Source organism: Typopeltis vanoorti, chromosome 16, assembly GCF_054136105.1.
Source record: "Typopeltis vanoorti isolate ZY-2024b chromosome 16, IOZ_Tvanoo_1.0, whole genome shotgun sequence".
NCBI classification, from domain to species: domain Eukaryota; kingdom Metazoa; phylum Arthropoda; class Arachnida; order Uropygi; family Thelyphonidae; genus Typopeltis; species Typopeltis vanoorti.
Genome location: NC_143564.1, coordinates 70,164,134 through 70,184,529, shown reverse-complemented (window position 1 = coordinate 70,184,529; position 20,396 = coordinate 70,164,134). Strand labels below are relative to the sequence as shown.

General features: G+C 34.7%; 1 protein-coding gene across 1 annotated transcript in view; it reads left to right on the top strand.

Moving 5' to 3' along the window:
- LOC150098111 (cytosolic carboxypeptidase 1-like) overlaps window positions 1–20,396 on the top strand; it is a 551,906-nt gene that overhangs the window by 159,626 nt on the left and 371,884 nt on the right. The window contains exons 5-6 of the mRNA XM_090406686.1: window positions 4,804–4,873; window positions 19,200–19,346. Of these exons, the coding sequence (XP_090262812.1) occupies window positions 4,804–4,873; window positions 19,200–19,346 (217 nt within the window). The remainder of the gene's footprint in view (window positions 1–4,803; window positions 4,874–19,199; window positions 19,347–20,396) is intronic.

Below are 20,396 nucleotides of genomic sequence, written 5' to 3'. Positions count from 1 at the left end.
TTTTAGTGAAGATGGTAAATTAAATATGGAAATAGACAACAGAATCAACAAAGCTGATATGGTAGGAAATCAATTGAATAAATTCATATGGAATAAGAGAGAAATTAGTCGGAACACTAAATTAGCTGTATACGAGACAGTGTTCAAACCAATTTTAACTTATGGATCTAAGAGCTGGGTCAGAAGTAAAACACTTGACCAAAGACTAGATACCGCAGATATGAGAGTCCTGAGAGAGATTAGAGGTTGATGCATCATTGGAAAAGGTAATTATGTTGGGGAAGATTGAGGGAATGAGAAGAAGAGAAATACTACAAACGTGTTTGATGAACAACATAAAAGAACTTACCAACTGGAACTTATAATTACTGAAAGAAAGGATAAGATAAGTAGGATGAAGAACCTTTGTTCACAAGATCACCAAGAGTTGAAAACGACTGGATGGCGCATAACAACACCCATAATGCAGAAAACAATCTGAAGTCAACCATTTTATTTTTGTTCTAAGACTTTCACTGGAGGTACATTTGCTAACCAGAAAAGTACAGTCCACCTAAAACTGTTTTCTCTGCTATTATGCGAATCTGTTTTAATTAAATACATGGTGTTTTCCTTCCATCTCTTATCTAGATTGTTAGTTGATTTTATAGACACAGCAGTTTTTCTTTTCTGGGAACTGAGATATTCACTCTGTTTTTTTGAGGAAAAAAAAAGCCAAAATTATCTGGTATTTTATATCATCTTATTTGCCTTATCCATTATGCCACTCAATAAAGATGAGTCACAATAGCATTTTTAATGAATGAGTATTTTTGCAAATGTAAGTCAAAACAAAGGTAATTGTTGTGATTATTTATTATTTTCTCTAATTTTATAAACTCCAGCAATATATAATGGTAGGGCACAAACTCTACTGCTGACCTATTTTTCTGCAAACATTTCTTTTTTTTTTTCTACTTAAAAAGAAATAAGCTGATTTCTCATTTTCCCTTATGTGTTAAGCTCAGCAGCTTGTCACAGCCAAGTAACTTGGCACCTTTCAATAATTAATGCTGTGAAAGGTTAATCCTATTTTCATTGCATGTTATTTCTGTCAACTGTGTATGTTTTTCTGGCTGGTTTGCAGGATGAGAAACCTGAAGTTTTTGGAGAGAAAAAAATCTGCCACCTGATCTCGATCAAGTGAGAAACTCATCGTGGGTGGTACATACTATCACACACAACACTCATCCAATTGTGCCATAAACTGATTCAGTGTGTGTACATTCACAATACTCTCATTCAATGCATTCCACCCACTAACCACTCTCTGTGTAAAGAACCTTCTGATCACTCCTCTGCTCACACCCTCCTTATGCAGTTCCCAGGGATGGCCTCTATTTCTATCCCCTCTTTCATTCTATGAAAAATATCTTCCATGTCAACCTGATACAGCCCTTGACTAGCTTATATGTCTCAATCATAACCTCCCCTTCCTCCTCCTATTCACAAAACTTTGCACTTTACATTCTCTCAAAGACCACTGACCACCTTTGTGAATCTTCTCAGGATCCTTTCTATTGTATCCCTGTCCCCCCCCCATGAAAACCAGGCATCCTCCACATCGTTGCTATTATCTGATGTGATGCCGTCATAATAATTTGCACAATGTTAACCCTGAATTTCAGGTCCTTGTTCACTTCAACATTCCAATCTCTCAGCTCCTCTACCTTATTTAAAGTTCCTCCACCAAGTGCTTACTTTGCATCCCATTATTGCTAACCAAATTTCAAAACCTTATACTTTGCAACATTGAACTGATAGTTCCACTTACCTGCCCATTTGTGCAATTTATTCAAGTCCTGTAGGACCATAACATCTGCTTGACTGCATTGCTCTCCTCAATTTTGCATCATCTGCAAACAGCTGCATATCACTAGTTAAACCTATCTCAATATCATTGCTTTCAAATTGAAAAAAAAATGATCCCAAAACTGACCCCTGCGGCACAACACTAGTGACTTTCCTCTTTGGGATACTTCACTTGCATATACAACTTTCTGATACCTATCTAACAGCTTGTCTTGTGACAGTCTATCAAAATCTTTTGCAAAATCTAAGTATACCACTGTATATGCAATCTCCTTTGTCTAAGACATTTGCCACCTTGTTATCGTACATAAGTAAGTTAGTAATTTTTGATTTTTCTTAAAAAAAATGCATGCTTATAACCACAGAGAATTCTACTGTTATAAACTCATTTCTGTATCCTACTTCTCATCATCTCTATAGTATCTTCACCACAACTCCAGATATTCAGATTGGTTATATTTTGTAGCCACAGCCCTGGAACTCCCTTGGAACCTGTGTTGTTGTAAGACTTATTAAACAGGCATGCCAATGTTACTGCCAATTACCTGAATCGTTCCCTTAAGAGGTGATATGTCATCAAATCCTATCACTTTATATTCATCAAGGTTGTTTTTTTCCTCAAATCCTCCTGCTCACTCACAATTACGCTATCCTCTCCTGTATCCTTTACACTTAAATTTGTCATGATTTCACCCTGACGATGATGAAACACCCTTTTAAATTGATCGCTAAATACCTCAACAATGTCTTCTGCAGCAGTTACCAATCTATCATTTTCATCCATTAGCAACTTACCATAATCATTCTTCTTTCTACTTGCTACATATCTAAAAAAAACTCTGTAGGGTGTTTCTTCACCCAATTTGCTAATTTCTATTCATACTGCACTTTTGTTGTCCTTACTGAATCACTCTCCTGGCTTGCACTTTATACTCTTCATGTAACTGATTATTACCATTATTCATCTTGTACTGCCTACAAAGTGCTTTCTTCCAGATTTTATGCTTTAGCTCTATCCATTTTACACCTACCTTATTCAGCCTTTTGTCCTTTGGAATACATTCACACATTGATTCTGTTATGTATTTCTTTGTCATTTCCCAAGCAGCATTTATTTCCTTATTGCTCAACTCCTCATTCCATGCTGTAGCTCCAAGCTGTTTCCTTAGCTTGTCATAATCACCAGCCTTGTACTTCTACATATATTCTTTCCTTACAGAAGTCTGTGTATTGCTAGCCACAACAAAGATGATCACTTCATGATCACGCTCACCAAATGGATAGAAGTGTGAAACCCCCACTCACAATTATCCTGTGATGAAACAATCAGATCTAAAACTTGATCTTTGTGTGCCCTTCTTTACATGCTGCCTGAGATAGTTGTCTTTCAAGAATTCAAGAAATTCATTTTTCTTATTCCCAAATGCTATCTCTTCATTCACATCTATACTGCCATAATTAAAATTACCTCTGGCATATAGCAACATCCAACTAAATGTCTTCCTGTCAACTTCCACCTCACATCACACTACCTTATAACCATTGCCACACTATTTCCCTCTTTCATGTCCACCTTATGTGGACATAATTCCCTTGTTATCATGATCAGAACTCTCCCCCCCCCCTTTGTACTTTCTGTCTTCGCAAAAAACACTGTGCCCTTCCATTTCTATTCCCGTTAGCATATCATCTTTATTCAATATGTTTCACTTATTTCCACAATTTTGGAGTGAATAAACTCAATCAGTGAAACCATTTCATCTCCCTTATTTCTGATATTTATGGCATTTGTAAATAAACACAGCAGTCCTACCCAAGCTAATTGTTGGTTGGGATTTCCCAACCACATCTACCCTTGCCCAGTTACCTTTTATTGCTGCTTACCACATATATCTGCTTAGTCTCAACATCCACATCCCAATCTATTCCATTTCTATGCTGATCATCCCCATACATACATTCACTACTGCTTCTAACATCTACTCTCTCTATGCTATATCTTCCTGTCCACCCTCCCCATTTCCCTGTTCCTCTTGCATTCCATTCTCTCTTCATCTCTTACTTCTGATCTGTTTCTCCTCACTTCACACACTGCACTTCAATCTAGCAATGGTTTCTCCAGTGCACTCACTCCAAGACCATTCATATGCAATCCATTAGATGTGTATAATTCTATTCTTCCTTCAAATACATGCCATACATGCCAAACTATTCTCCCTTCTTCTTCTCACAGCTCTGCTAGCATACCATTCGTGATTCTGGCTCTGCTTCTCAACTCATGATTGTCATACCTCGGCAACACACTGACAATCTTTCCTACTGTACTGTTATCTTTCACTCTCCTCGATAACCTCCTGATATTCACCCCACTTAAATCATTTGTTCCCACAACCATCAGTGATTCTCTTGCTCATTTCTTTTTCATGCCTAAAGTATGAATTATCCTGCTCATTCTTTATATTAAACTCATCATTGTAGTTTTTGCTATCTCCTCTCTCTCCTCCCGGTGATATTACTTCAAAATAATATTGTAATTAGCAAAAACACAATACAGTCATTGTTGTTGAGTTCACTGAGTTTGTTTAATTTTTGAATTATTTCGTTTATTTTATTGAGTTAATTTGAAAATATGATAGAAGAAATGAAATCAAACAGTTTAGTGCATATTAGATTTTTTTGTGTTTCCTAGTGGGAATGTAAGTACTTTATTATTTGTGGTTTACTTGGTTTAAGTATGTTGTTATTCTTTATGTATTACTATCATACAGATACTTGTGGTTGGGTACAAAATGAATGCTGTCATTAAAAGGTGAAAAACTGCCATTTTTCATTTTACTTGGATGCTGAAAAGTTGGTTTTATATATTGAATATAATGCACCAGGATGTTTTGAATTTTTTGAATGATTTTACACACATTGTTCACCAAAACTTATATTTGTTTTCATTTATAGCATACTCATGATCATCAGGTGGCTCATAATGTTATTCTGATACTTAAGGAACTTTTAGCAGCCAAATCAAGTAAGTATATTTAATTATTAATATATAGCATAATACACCACTGGTAGCTATAACTTTAGTGTTCCCATCAAAGCTCTCAATTTGCACAAAAAAAAAACAAAATAGCAAAATTCAGATGCTGGCTTTAGTTATGCCTTTAAATATGTATAACATAACAATTGATTAATATACAGTGTGCTGATTTCATATTTTCCAGCTTATTTGTTTAGCTGTTATACTAGTGGTGTGCTGCAGGGTTCTGTTCTTGGACTACTGCTATTTAATTTGTTCATTAATGATATAGGAAAGGATCTGAGAGGAATTGTTCAGTTATTTACTGATGATGCAAAGTTGGGTAGAGCAATAGTGTGAATACACATGCCAAAATTTTGCAGGATGATTTGGATAGATTGACAGACTGGGCTAAGGAGAATGGATGTCAGTTTAATGTGGCAAAGGGCAAGGTTATGCATTTTGGGGTGAAAAGATTCTCGGCAGTATACCGCATTGGTGGAACCGTACTCCAGGAAATTGATGAAGCCAGAGACTTGGGAGTTGATAAGCCCCCATCTTGACTACTGTGTTCAGATCTGGGCACCAGGGTTTTTTGGTGATGGGAGGAGGTAGAGAGGATCCAGAGACAATTGACCAAGATGGTAGCTGGTCTGTGGAATGAACCTTACAGGTTGAAGATTTGTGGGTTACAGAAATGGATTGATGGCAGTAAAGGGGCGATATGATTGAGACATTCAAATTACTGAGGGGGTTTTTACAAGATTAATTCAGAGGAAATTTTCAGAACAAGTGTGGTGGTGGTGGGAGAACTAGGGACCATCCTTGGAAACTGAGCAAGAGTGTTAGAACTAGATTTTTCACTTGGAGAGTGGTGAACAGTGGTGGCCCATGAATTTTTAAGTGGGGAGTGCTGCCTATACAAAATAATTTTAAAAAAAATTATTTTTTCTCTAATCAGTAACCAATTTATTAATAAATAAATATACAGATTTAATTATTAATAAATTGGTTACTAATTAGGGAAAAAAAATGTTTTTTTTATGTAGGCAGCATCCCCACTTAAAACTTCATGGGCTGCCACTGGTGGTGAATGAGCGGAATAAAATGCCAGAGTCTGTTGTGGGCGCCATAACTGTGAATGAGTTCAAAGCAAAGTATGATAGATACTATGTAAATGCTGAATAGTACTTGACATGAGTCTAAGGACTCCATGGAGATGCCTGTAATAATAATAATAATAATACCAGCTTGTCATTACATAACCAATGTTGCATCTGAATTATCATTATGCACTTGAATAATTTGTTTTGGGCTAGGTCACACCTAAAATGTTACTGAAATGTTTTTCTGTATATATTTTGCTTAAGACTTCATAGAGAACTCAGGTTTTTCATTCTTCAAAATAGCTAAACTGTCCAGATCACAATCACATGCTAGCTGACAGTATATTCATAATTTGGCTACAACTATAAAACACAATACCCCTTCTGAGAGGAAGAGGTATGTCTGCATGCAACTGGGGTTGCTACCTGTCCCTAATTTGGCAAGACATCCCGAATTTTAAGAAAATTTTCAGCATCCCGAATTACACCTAAGTGGGACAACTTATATGGCAAGACGCCAAATTATCCCAAAGACTTACAAAATATGTGAAAGAAATTCTTAGTGAGTGTTAGTGACATTTGTAAATTTGTATCCATGATGTATACCATGCAAAAATATCTGTGTTTTGGGGGGTCTCATTGGTCAAATTCTGCTCAATGATGAGATTGTGATTCGGTTAACTTATAATCTTTACTTGTAATATGAAATAAATGCATTCATGGTCTACGTAATGTGTTTATGTGATTTATCACCATAATTATTGTATATTATGTTGGCAGCAGTGAAATCACTGCCAGTGATGTTATACATTATCATAGCCGTCTAGAATCTAGATACATATGCCATGACTCATATGACTTTGCTCAACGTCAACAAATGAACGCTACGAGTTGGTTGTTTTTTACGTTGTTTGACTTGAATTTTCATTGTTTAAAGAAATCGTGGCATTTTTTTAGAGGAAGAGGTAAGTTATTATTATGATGGATGATTGAGAGGTAGCGTGTTCTTAAGTGTTGTGAGATACCACTATCGGTTTTTTTTTTTTCTTCAGAATTGCTTTTCGCACAACATTAGTCACCGATAGTGAACTGGAGTATTGCGCAACATTAGTTTCACAATGTCTAGTTCCTCAAGTGACAGTGAAAAAGAGAAAGAAAGCAAAAAAATGAAGGGTTTATGTGTGTACAGAAGTGTTCGGGAAGGAAAATATCCATGGTTGAAGCATTCTGTAATATTTGCTACCATGAATTCAGTATTGCACATGGTGTTAAAACGATGTTAAAAATATTAAAACAGTGATATCCACACAAAAAAAGAGAACAGTAGCAAACAGAGAATGAAATTAGAAAGTTTTTTCATATCATCCGAAACAGAAAGAAAATCAGTAACAGCTGCAGAATTAGGTTTGGTTTATCACACAGTGAAGCATAATTTATCATATTCAAGTATGGATTATGCCAATAAAATATGTCCTGTTATATTTAATGACTCTGAAATTGCTTTGAAGTTTCAGTGTAGTAGGACAAAGGCTGAAATAATTGTCTGCAATGTAATGGCCCCTGAATCAGTCTCCGAAGTTACCAGAGATCTAAAAAATGTAGGTTACTTTTCTGTAGCTACTGATGCAAGTAACAGAAGAAACAGAAAGCTGTGGCCTTTGTGTGTAAGATATTTCACAGCTGAAAAGGGCATTGAATGTAAGGTTCTTGATTTTTACGAGGATCCAGAAGAGACTTCAGATTCAGTTTTTTTTGAATATCAAAAGTAGGCTTCAAGAGCATTCCCTGTACCTAGACAATGTTTCAAGCTACAGCGCAGACAATGCCATTGTTAATTTTGGGAAGAAACATTAAGTGTATCAGTTATTATCTAAGGCAAATAACAAAATAATAAAAGCCAGTTGTTCAGCCCACATCATACATAACACGTGTAAGCAAGCATGTGATGCACTAAATATAGATACAGAAACAGTTGTTCTCAAAGTTTACAACCACTTTTCTTGTTCCACCAAAAGGAGAGAAGAGTTGCAGAGTTATTTTGCGTTTGTTGATTTAGAATCGCAAGAGGTTCTGAGGCATGTTTGTACCAGATGGCTTTCCTTGAAACCTGCAGCTGATAGACTTTTACTTAACTTGGATGCTATTGAGAGCTACTTTAAAAGCATTGAAGAATGTCCTGTTTTTCTGAGGAAAATATTTGATCACAAGAAGGCCATCCAGCAAGCCAAACTCTACTTTTTATTTTTTTCAAATGTTTCAACCATTTTTGAAGAATGTATTAAACTCCCAGAAAAAGATTTGCGTGCATCAGTGGCATTTGAAGTAGTCAGCATTTTACGAAACAAACTTCTTAAAAGACAAGAGGACAGGTTCTTTGGAAATGCCACTGAAGAGGTATTAGGAGCCATGATCCCTCAAGAAAGCAATCAGTGCAAGTCAGACTTTCTAAAGTTCTATGAGAAAGTTTTAAGCCATTTGGAGAAATCATTTGACTTCACAGAAAACAATCTTTTTAGTCTGCTGAAGAACTTAAACCTCCAAAGTGAATTGTCTTTCAAGCATCTCAGAGAGACTGTGAAGGCACTTAATCTAGAATTCGACATTAGTCTGGATGAGTTATATGAGGAATTCTGCTGGAGTTGTGACAAAATAAATACCACTAAAGTGGACTACACAGCAAGCGAAACCTTAGGTATGAAATGCAAGATTATTCAGAATATTGGTAAAGAAAACATTCTCAATCTCTATAAGCTCATATGGTTTGTTTTAAGCATTCCTGGTAGTAATTTCTTTGTAGAAAGGGTGTTCTCTCTCTCTCTTATGAACTTAAAATGGACAGACTCAAGAAACAAGTGCTCAGCTGACCTCATAAAAAGTGAAATTGTTTAAAAAAATGTTGCAGATACTTGCAAGGACTGTTTTGTGAGAGTGAAACAAAACAGACAACTTTTAGAAGCAGCCAAATCAAATAAGAAGTACAGTTTCAGTTTCAAATCTTGAATTTCAAGAACAGGTAGACTTGTGCTGCTCCTCAGTGTTTTCTCCCCATTAAAAGTGATTCAAGTTATAGTGAATTTTGTTCATTTTTAAGGTAAAATCATAAAATTAAACTTTAAAATACAAATATTATTGAATCGCTAATACCGGTAGTACCAATGTATTCAATCTTTTAATTTTTTATAAGGTTAGAATTACATATTCAATTTTGGCTTTTTCATTTTATGCATTTAGGGGAGGGGAAGGCTTTCATATTCGATAAGTGTGTCCCTCTTTAGACTTACCAAAAGGTGGCAACCCTACATGCAACATGCTTAATTTTGGAAGTAAACAATCTGAGATGCCTTGATTACAGTGAAGTGGGTTCTATCAGTTGGTGTGTTTATAGGGATAACATGCAATATGAGATCCAATAATTACTAAAAAATATTCTTGTTTTGCTACTGAACATGTACCCAAACTGAACTGCATTCAGGTATGCCCTTGTGATCTTGAACTTGTTTCTTAGTTATGTAATTCGAAGAAAAAGATTCGTGTTTGAAGAATAATTGCATTTGAGTGTTAGAGCATAGGTATCAAATCTGGAAAGGACTATTAAATGTGAACAAGTTTATAGAGTTAGAAGAATGACAGCTGTTAAACTGAAGCACGAGAACTTGTGTGCTGGCACTAGTAAGTGAAATGAATCGGAAAATCAATGAAGAATTTGAATGTAATGGGACAATTCTATGTGGTTAGATTGGATATATATATTATGGAGATTGAAGAATAGCAAATGTGAGAAGATGAGTAACATAAGACACTCCTGGAATAAGAATTAACGAACCTATTCTCCAGGATTTTGGTTTCAAACGCTTACATGGTGAAGTGTGGGTCTGTGTGTGAGCATAAGTCAGAGAAAGAGAGAGAGATATATGTGTTATATATATATATTATATGTTACTATTTTTTTCCAGGTAGACTGTGATGCTTGGATGTATGTGTAAGCCATATTCAAATCACCTATAAAATAGATTGTTCATTTGATATTGTTACAGAGCAGGTAGAGGTGCTGAGGAAAATAATGATTATAAAATCAGTTCATTGAAAATATGACGTAAACGTTACGGATTATCGGGCTAGACTAGGAAGAAAGTGCTTAAGAAGAAAGGTATAGATCTACCGAGAAATACTTAACTTAAACAGCATTCTATGGAGGAAACTCATTTCCTGTAGATACTATATCTAGTGATAGCATCAGAGGCTCTGTGCATAATAATGGCCATCAATTAGCAAGGAAGAGAGTGATTGATGCTAGGTAGTAGTCAGGCACACCATGGTATCATTAACTGCAAGGATAAGGAAAAGAACGTCAGCAGTGTATTGGAAACAGTCAAGAAATAGGTGAGATGAGCAGTATCTTACTCTAGAATTAAAGAATAAATTGATTATAGATTAAGTGGAAAAATAAGTTCATCAATTAAGAGGCACAGAAAGGAAAATGATCTATTAGAAGAGGAGAGATAAGAGAGAGATGGAAAACATCAGGTGCATTTGTAGATTTCCTGGAGAGTGGCATTTGTCATATCTAAAGAATTCAGAAAAAAAAATTGTAAACATTCATTCATATATATTTATTCATTTTTATTTTTAGAATGTAATACTTAATGAGCCATTGTAGCTCTGTCAGTTTCAACAATGTTCTTTGGTTAGAAAGACCTGGGCCTGAATCTCATCTGAAATGAACTTTTATCAGAAGGTTTGTCAGCCTGTCCTCATATGGAGGCAGAAGAGGTTTTTTTCTCCCATAAAATTGAGTTTTTCTTCCCAGAAAGGAGGCAAAGTATCCATCTATAAAAGTACCCATCCATAAAAAGCATAAAGCACAGACCCACATAGATACCATGCAGGTTTTTAAAACAAGATCTGATGAAACAGGTGGTTAATCCTTATTCCTCGAAGGGCTGGTTTGCTGCTTTCATCATTATCATAAATTTCCTGATATATACCCTAAGGGGTGTACTGGATATTATGATAATACTACATGAAAAAATTACAGCATAACTAACTTCTAATCAACAATGTTCCTCCAAATTAATCTGTTATCTGTCAACACTTAAACATTTTCAGATCTAATATTTCTGTCTTTAATGCACTTTGTACTGATCAATCCATCTACATCTTAGTCTTCCGCTGAGACATCTTCCTGCCAACCTGGCAAAGAGTACTTCTTTTTCTAAACTTTCCTCTCCCATTTTTAGATGACCATACCACCTGAGATTAGCTCTGCTAACACATTCCTGAATACTAACAATGATAACTGCATTAATGCCATCTGTTCACTCTCCTAATCTTTCTGAGACCTCTCATATCTGTCATTTCTAGTCTTTGATCAAATGTTTTATTTCTAACACAGCTCTCAGATCCATTAGATGCCAGCCTGGTTGGTCGAGCAGTTATCGTATCCACTCTCCAGCTGAAAGGCTGCGGGTTTGAATCCTGCTGTGGGCATGGATGTTTGTGATTGTCTGTGGAAATACTAATGGTGATGGCTGGCGGTAGATGGCATTGGTGTAGTTGTGGTTAGTTGTAGTTGGTTGATTGAGTAGTGGAGACAGAGGTAGAGTAGATGCCCTCCCTTGATGAGTCTTTGGACTCCCTGGAGGTGTCACGTAATAATAATAATAAGTTAAAACCGGTTTGAGCACTGTCTTGCATATAACTGATTTAGTGTTTTAACTAATTTCTTTCTTATTCCATAATTTATTCAGCTGACTTCCTGCCATAACAGATTTACTATAAATTGAAGATGCCAAGAAATTATATTCTTGGTTTAATCCTTTATCTAAGTGTAAAGCAAAAAAAAAAAAAAGTTTGCACATGGGGAAACTCATATATAGAGGCTAATGACTTCATGTCACCTGCCTTAGTATCCCATAATGCAAAGCACATATCCTTACAGACATCTATAATGCCATACATTCTGAGGAGCATCACTACTCAGGCCAGTTTTAATCTTTGTATAAGTGAAACGGGCTCTAAAAATAAGACGATCCCGAAAGATCGCCCAACTCAGCGTTGTTCCACTCAATGACAGGCTCTCCTTGCCACCGAGAAGAACTTCTCAGCCTTGGCTCTACCCAGTGGCAGGCTCACCCCACCCACCACCAAGCAGAGCCATAATCTCAGCAGTGGCTCCACTCAGAGACAGGCAAAAACCTATCCCTAAGCAGAGCCTCTCAGAGCCAGTCCTCCCCCCACCGGTTTCAATCTTTATTGATATTTCATCAGTGAGATCTTTATTGAGGTCTCATCAGCAGGAGCCAGACTCAGAGTGATACCAAGGTTGAAGTAATGTAGAAGTCATAGTTCAATATACAAGTGGTTAAAAGGTGTCACACCTTATATACTAAAATACTCTGGATTAGAGACAGATTTTGGAAGTTTTTTCCCACTTTGATTATACTATAAATTAAAGATGCTAAGAAATTATATTCTTGGTTTAACCTTCATCCAAGTGTAAGGTGTGAAAACACACACATACAAACTTTGTATGGTTACTTGGACAAAGGATTAAACCAAGAATATAATTTCTTGGCATCTTTAATTTATAGTATAACCAAGTGGAAAAACTTTCAACAGATTTACTAATTATATTGTCTATTTCCATATTAAATTTGAAATTTCCACTAAAATTTGTGCCTAAATAGCTGAAATCTTTTACTTGTTCAATAGATTCTCCATTCAGGATGCAGTTGATGTTTTCAATGTTAATGCCTGTTTCATTGTCTTTGTCATTTTATTGCTGATTTTAATACCAAATTTATTACAGTAGTTATTCAATTTAGTCAGGGAATCTTATTTACTTAAATCCAGTACAAGTCTGCAAGAAATTATCTAGAAGTGTAATATTATCTTCATAAAATAAAGAGCCCAGATTAATTAACATCACCAATTTTGATATCACGTTTAATACCACTTCATAATGTGATCCATATAGAGTTCATTATCATAAAATTGGAGATAACGTGTACCCTCGTCGCACATCTGATTTAACAAACTATCTTCCTGTACCTCTTTCAATTCTAACTACTGACTTACTGATCAAAATAGAGACTATGTATTTCTTGATATAATGCTCCATTTACGCCATATAACTGTAGTGTTTTGAAGAGCTTTCCTCTTGGAACTTTGTCGTGTGCATTTTCTAGATCTATGAAATTTAAATCCAGATCATTGTTATATTCCCAAGATGTCTCAACTATTTGTCCTAAAGTAAAAATCTGATCCTGACAACCTGTATTTGGCTTGAATCCAGCTTGTTGTTCACCAAGATTCCCTTCTACAATTTTTCTTACCTGTTTCTCAAGTATACTTACATGAATCTTACCTGGAACATTCAGTAGAGAAATACCTCTCTAATTCTGATTAGGGAAATTATGAGTACTATGTGAAAACTTATATCATTGCTAACTTCCAATCAACAATTTTTCTCCAAATTAATCTATTATATTCAATACCCAAACATTATCAGATCTTATATTTCCATCTTCTAAGGCACATTTCACTATATCAATTCACATACATCTTGGTATTCCTCTGGGACTATTTCAAGCCAACCTTACTAAGAACTTGTTTTGCTTTTTGATCTTTCCTCTCCTATTCTGTTTAGATGACCATATCATCTGACATTAACTCCACTAACAAATTCCTGAATGCTACCAATGACAATTTGTTTCCTAATATCTTCATTTTTAATATGATGCTGCCATTAATGCCATCATTCGCACAATCAAAAAAAATGTGTGCTCATACTTGGATAAAGGATTAAGCTAAATTTATTATAGTCTAACCAAGTGAAAAATAAACTTGTAACATCTATCTCTAAATCCAGAGTAATTTATTAAAAAAGATGGCACACCGTTTGGCAACTCCTATAGGTAGAGATGCTTCTGCCTGGTATCTCCGCTTGCACCTAGCTCCCGCTGAAGAGACCTCAATAAAGGTCGAAACTAGTCTGGGTAGTGGCCCTTCCCTTAATGCATAAGATTATACATATCCGCAGGGAGATGTGTTTTGCATTATGGGAGATACTGAGATAGGAGTGATGTTAGCTTGCTCCACCTTTGCAACGAGTTGCCTGGTGTTGTACCACCTTACCCCAGTCCTGAAGATACTTTCAGGCACAAACTTTGTTTGCTCACACTTGGATAAAGGATTAAACTAAATTTATTATAGTCTAACCAAGTGAAAAATAAACTTTCAACATCTTCAGGGGTAAAGATAACTAACAGTTTAAAGCACAAACTATAAGAAATTACGAAAAAACAAGTTCGTTTGTTGGTATTATGAACATCAAAAAAGTTCATTAAAGAATCAAATAACAGATCTATACAAGCGTTAATGCATGTTAGTTGGAGACAATGCTATTTGTTGTCGCGTTCTGTGGTTCACGCTCACTCTGTCTAAGGTCTGAAGTGGGTAAATTTTTAATAAACAATTGACCAAACTTGTTGCATTGCGTAGGAATTTTAATCATGTTTGCTGCCTCTTTGAATTTTATTGTGAAACAATTCTTATCAATATAGGACATGTTTGTTCTATCCCAGAGTACATCAAGACTGGTATATGCTAAGACGGATTTATGTTCTCTCTTCTTTTGTACGTCCTTTTGATGTTTGCTCATGCGGATTTCCCCCAATCTCCCTGTCTGGCTTACGTAGCAGATGCCACTGGAACAATGAATATTATAAACCCCTGGTTTTTTCATTTGGTGATATGGAGGTTTCAATATTTGATATTTTTTCAAGTGGCAGGAAAGTCACTTTTATGTTCTGTAGAGTAATTTGGCTAATTTATCTGTTACATTCTTGATATAAGGAAGGATGACTGCGTTCTTGAAGTCTTCTTTATTTAAGTTTTTTGTAGGTGCTGTATTGAGAATTTTCTTAATTATCTTAGTTGTGTAACCATTCAGTTGTAGGATCTGTGTTAAATATTGTATTTCTTCTTTCCTCTTTTCTTCTGTACTGGGGATGTTGTATGCTTTATCCCTTAAGGTTTTTATTAGGCCTATTTTTTGCTTGGGGTGGTGGTGGTGTGAGGTAGCATGAAGAAATCTTCCTGTATTTGTTCGTTTTCTATAGATGGAGAATGATAACCCTGTTTTTTCTTTCATTTATTTCTATAAGGATGTCTAAGAAAGGAAGTTTTTTATTTTCTTCTAGTTCCAGAGTGAATTTTATCTTTGGATGTAAGTTATTAAGGTAGTCTTTAAATGTAGTCAACTGTAGTGCTGTTCCTGGCCAAATAATGAAGATTTGCCCACATAGTGGAGCCATATTTTTGGTTTTATGTGCCAGTTTTGTAAAGCATTATTTTCAAAATTTCCCATGGGTTTACTAGAGCTGGTAAGAGGGGTGAACCCATTGCTAGTCCTTCTTTTTGTTCCCAGAGTTTGTCTTGGTAAAGGAAGAAAGTGTTTTTTATGCAATGTTTGTGGAGTTGTACAATGTCTGGTGGAAAAAGATTCTCCAGGATATTTACTGTTTCATTTCTTGGAATCTTTGTGAAAACGCTGACAACATGTAAACTCGCTAATATGTCTGAAGGATCAATGTGTATATCTTTTACTTTTTCTATGAAGTCTGTGCTGTTCTTAATGAACAATGTCGTTTTTCCTATATGTGGTAAAATCAAGTTTTTAAGGTGTTTTTGAGGTTGGAGAGTTCCTTCCGTCTGCTATCAGTCTTAGTGGTATATCTTTCTTTTTATGAATTTTAGGAACTCCATATATTCTAGGTACTAGTGGGTGTTTTGATTGTAAATTCCTTTTTTGTAGGGTAATAGTTAATCAAGGTGATGTAGAGAGTTTGCAGGATAATTAAATAGGCCGATGGTATGGGCAAAACATAATGGATATTAGTTTAACGTGGAGAAATGTAAAGTTATGCATTTTGGGATAGATTACTAGCTCTGTATCACATTGATGGATTGTACTCTGGGAAATTGAAGCTAGAGATTTGGAGATGGCTGTAGATAGAGTTGAAGTTTTGAGTATTAAGGTTGCTAAGCAGCTCATAGGATTATTTGATTTTTGAAGAATACGCTAACAAGCAGAGATAAGGAAGTTCTTTCTTATAATGCTTATATTCCTCATGTCCATATCATAGGCGAGTGACCAAGATGGTGAGTCGTCAGTGGAATGCTTCCTATGAGGATATATTGAGATATTATGGGTTGCAGAAGTTAGTTGTTTGGCAGAAAAGAGGGAATGTGATAGAAACATTTAAGTTACTTAAAAGATTTTATAGGGAAATGTTTCACAATGCTAGAGGGGACAAAACAAGAGGTCATCCCTGGAAGTTGAGTAAAAAGGTGGTTAGTAAGGATTTGAGGACTAGCTTTTTTTGCACGGGGAGGTAGTGATTGAATGGAATGGGTTGGCAGAATCAATTGTAAGTGCTTTGCCTGTTAATGAGTTCAAGGAGAGATACAATAGATAGTTTGGAAGAAAATAATTTTCTTCCAAATCATGGAATTCACACCTGTTTCTGTAATCATTCATTAATGGCGAACACATGCATTGACAGTCATATCAGACTGTGATTGATAATCCCCTATCATAGCATAAAATGAATGGATAAGTTACTTGGCTGTGGCAGGTCATTTGGACTAATATGCTAATAGAAGATGTGATGAGAAACATATGATCACAATAGATCATGTTATCCTTAAGACAGTCTACTAAGATTAGTATTGTTCTTGAACTTGCCAAGATCTGGTTTATTAAATTTATTATCGACTTTTTTTTTAAATAATCAATGATATCAATAGAGGATAAAAAGATTAAGTGTAAATTACTTTTTAAAATTATATTTGTTTTCATAGTTGTTGTTAATCTCTTAACATACATGGCTTACAAGAGTTACTGTATACCCCCATTTGTTGATCATGGTGATAAACAGGTCTGAAATACATATTATTATTATTATTATTATTATTATTATTATTATTATTACATGATCCCTCCAGAGAGTCTAAGGACTCATCGAGGGAGGGCACCTACTCTACAGCTCTGTTTCCACCACTCATTCCATCAACTACAATGAACTGCAACTACCATCATCATCATCATCTACATCAATGCCATCTGCTTCCCACCACTATCACTAGTATTTTCACAGACAATCACAAACAACCATGCCCACAGCGGGATTCGAACCCTCATCCTTTTGGCTGGAGAGTGAATGCGCTAACCACTAGGTCAACCAGGCCAGCATGAGGATGAACATGCAGTGAAAAGCAAGAAAATAATGCCTTAATTTCATATTTACTGTTTTAAAATGTTAGGAACATTACAGAAAGCAGATGATACTTTCAGTTTGTTTTGTATAAAGTTCAAAATAAATGTTTATTTTATATAATGATAAATTTATTGATAACTTTCTAATTATTTTATGCTATTTTCTTTTATATTCAAAGTATTGATTGGGCTCAATCTGGATTGGGCTTTTATGTATTGTATATGAGGGTGTTTCAGAAAATAGGTAATAAGCATTTTATTCTGACATAGATGTATGTGTGATAAGTTGATTTGGGTAGCATCACATTATTACATAGTCACAAGATGTCCCATCATAGATGCATTCGCTGTTAAATGTTCATCTTTAACCCTATAACATTATCAGTTCATAAACTTTTATTAAAATACTACTGAAGATTCATAGTTTTTAAAAGAAAACACAGGTTTTTCAAAATACTGAATTATTTCAGTTACATAGTTAAAATAGGAATTGTTATTATTATTTTTTTTTTTTTACATTCTATACATATTTGCCTTGTGTTCAATATACATAGTATAACTGCTTGATCCTGTTTCTGTATGAAGTTGTCATGTGGAATATATATTTTTTTAGAGAGCAAGTTGAACATCTAAAATGTAATTAGTTTCTTAGTGGAGTTTACAGTTTCTTTAATTCCAGATGAAATTTGAGATAGTAAGTTTGCATAAGAAAAACTTTAGTGGCACACACATATCCATTCATATTACAAAATTATTAAAAAATTATTCTTTAATTTTTTGTTTAGAATTTCCATTAATTGTGTTGATTTCAAGTACATGTTTATAAACTTAAATTATTATTTTATTTTTTACTTAATTTTCTCCCTATTTGACACAAATTTGCACTATGTCCTGCCCACAAGGTTTCTGAATAAGTGTCTCTAGTGAGCTAACTGAATAGAATGATAATATTTATCAACTTTCAAAGTTACTCCAGATTTTACAAGGCTGATAGTTCTGATGCAAAAGATTAAACTGTGAAAGACTTGCCATAATGTTAATCATGGGAGTTTCAGTTTTATATTGAAAATATAATGATTACAATGTGTTAATAAATACAGTTTTTCACAATAACCAGATACTACTTGAAGTATCAAGAGTTTTGACAAAAAAATAATAAATAAATATTGACAGAAATATCAAAAAACGTTATTCAACTTGTAATTTTTAAGCCTCTAGCATTCTGGGATTTACCAGAAAATGCATGTTCTGCGCATTGCTGGTATTTGACAGATTCCTTGTAGCCAGGTGCTCCTTTTGGTTCAGAATGGTGAAAATTACTGAAGCCAAGATCAGGACTGTGCCCTGAGAAAATCCATTCAAAAAGATTTTTGAATTGTTTTGGCACTCAGAAAATACAGAAACATTTACATAGTCAATGTGGTCATCAATAATATTGTGCATGTTACCTAGTAAGATAATAATTTTGTTAGCAGTAACAATTTTAATGCATCTCTCTCTCTCTCTCTCTCTCTCTCTGAATAAGGCATCCGTGCTACAAACATTTGCATCTGTAGGATAAGTGCTTGATTAACCAGGTTGCAATTTGTCTTGGGCATCTGTCTTGCTATTACCAAGAAGTATTTAACCAAACCTATTTCAATGAGAGAAATATCAAAAACTGTTCACTCAACTGATAGTAAATTTTTGCTGGAAGGTGTATGTTTAACATGCAGAAGTTAGATTGCTCCATGCAACTCTTTGATATGTATCCAGTTGACTATTTTGTGTGATATCCATGTGACTATTTTGTTCATAAGGAAACTGATGATACAAATGCTGCCTTCCTACAACTGATGTATTTTCATGTGTGGTATGCTGCTACCTATGTTTTGAAATGCCTTTGTAGTTGTAATGTAAATTATGAAATTTGATGTCAAGTAACATGGTATAAACTCAATTTTGTCAGCACGTGAAGAACGAGTCTGCATACTGGTTTCACATGGAGTTGTTCATCATTTGCTTCAGGTGCTTTTAAGTTGTCGACAGGCTAGCAACTACAGTGAAGAATTTATGTGTGCCCTATATTTTGTTATGGCTAGGATTGGATGTAAAGGTAAGAGTAATTGTGTTATTTACATATTCACTTTCATTTTTTCCATTTTCTTGTCATAAAGATATGTTTCAATTTTGGACTGGAGTTGAATACTATTTGTCATGTTTTTCTGAAATCATGCAGATGATTTCAGAAAAAAAAAGAGTACTAAAAAAATAAATAAAACTTCTCTGATTAAATATTCACACATGTGCTACTGTAGAAAATAATATTTATTTTAAAAATATTTTGTCTTACATATTGTATGACATCATCAATATTTGTAAAATAAATATTATTTTCTACTGTACTAAAAATAATACTTTTAATTATAGAAACTCCACAGGTCTCACTATACAAGAAAAAACCTCTATGAATAAATGGGAAACACAAGGGGTAGTGTTATGTCGTGACATTTCCTTAATTTTAATATTTTTATTGTGTTCTTCTTCCTGTTTTGTTTAGTCTTAAATTATCACTGTGTAGTGTTATCACTTTAACTATGTACTTCTATGGTCTATACTCATGAAACTAATATAACACTGAACACTTGCACTCGCATAAAAATCTATCCAGACAATTGGCCGATTTTCTTAGAATGATTAAGTATATTAAATAATTAACAAAACATAGACCTCTGAATAGAGCCCTATCCTCAGTAATAACGGTCTGGGATCACATCCTAAATCAGGTTCTGGCAATATTTATTTGATCAAGCTGCGCCAGCCAGATCCCTAGGTTAGAAATTCCTCTTAACCAAGGAGTAACCTTCGGAAAATATACCAAGTTAATCAATTTACTAATTGTTTCTTATCTCAGATTTATCTATGTCACTTAATTTACTTTAGTTTGCAATCGTGGTCTCTGTCAAATAATTCTATCCTGCTCAGATTCAGATATTAGCAAGCTGTGCATTGGATTCAATTGAAGGCACAAACCAGGTTAAGATATTCAAGATACATTTATTAAATTCTTAAGGTTACACATTTACAAGAATGAACTCAATTGGAATATAGGTATCCTAAGTTAAAAGGTTAAACATAGCAACTGTATTTTGCACAATAATTTAAG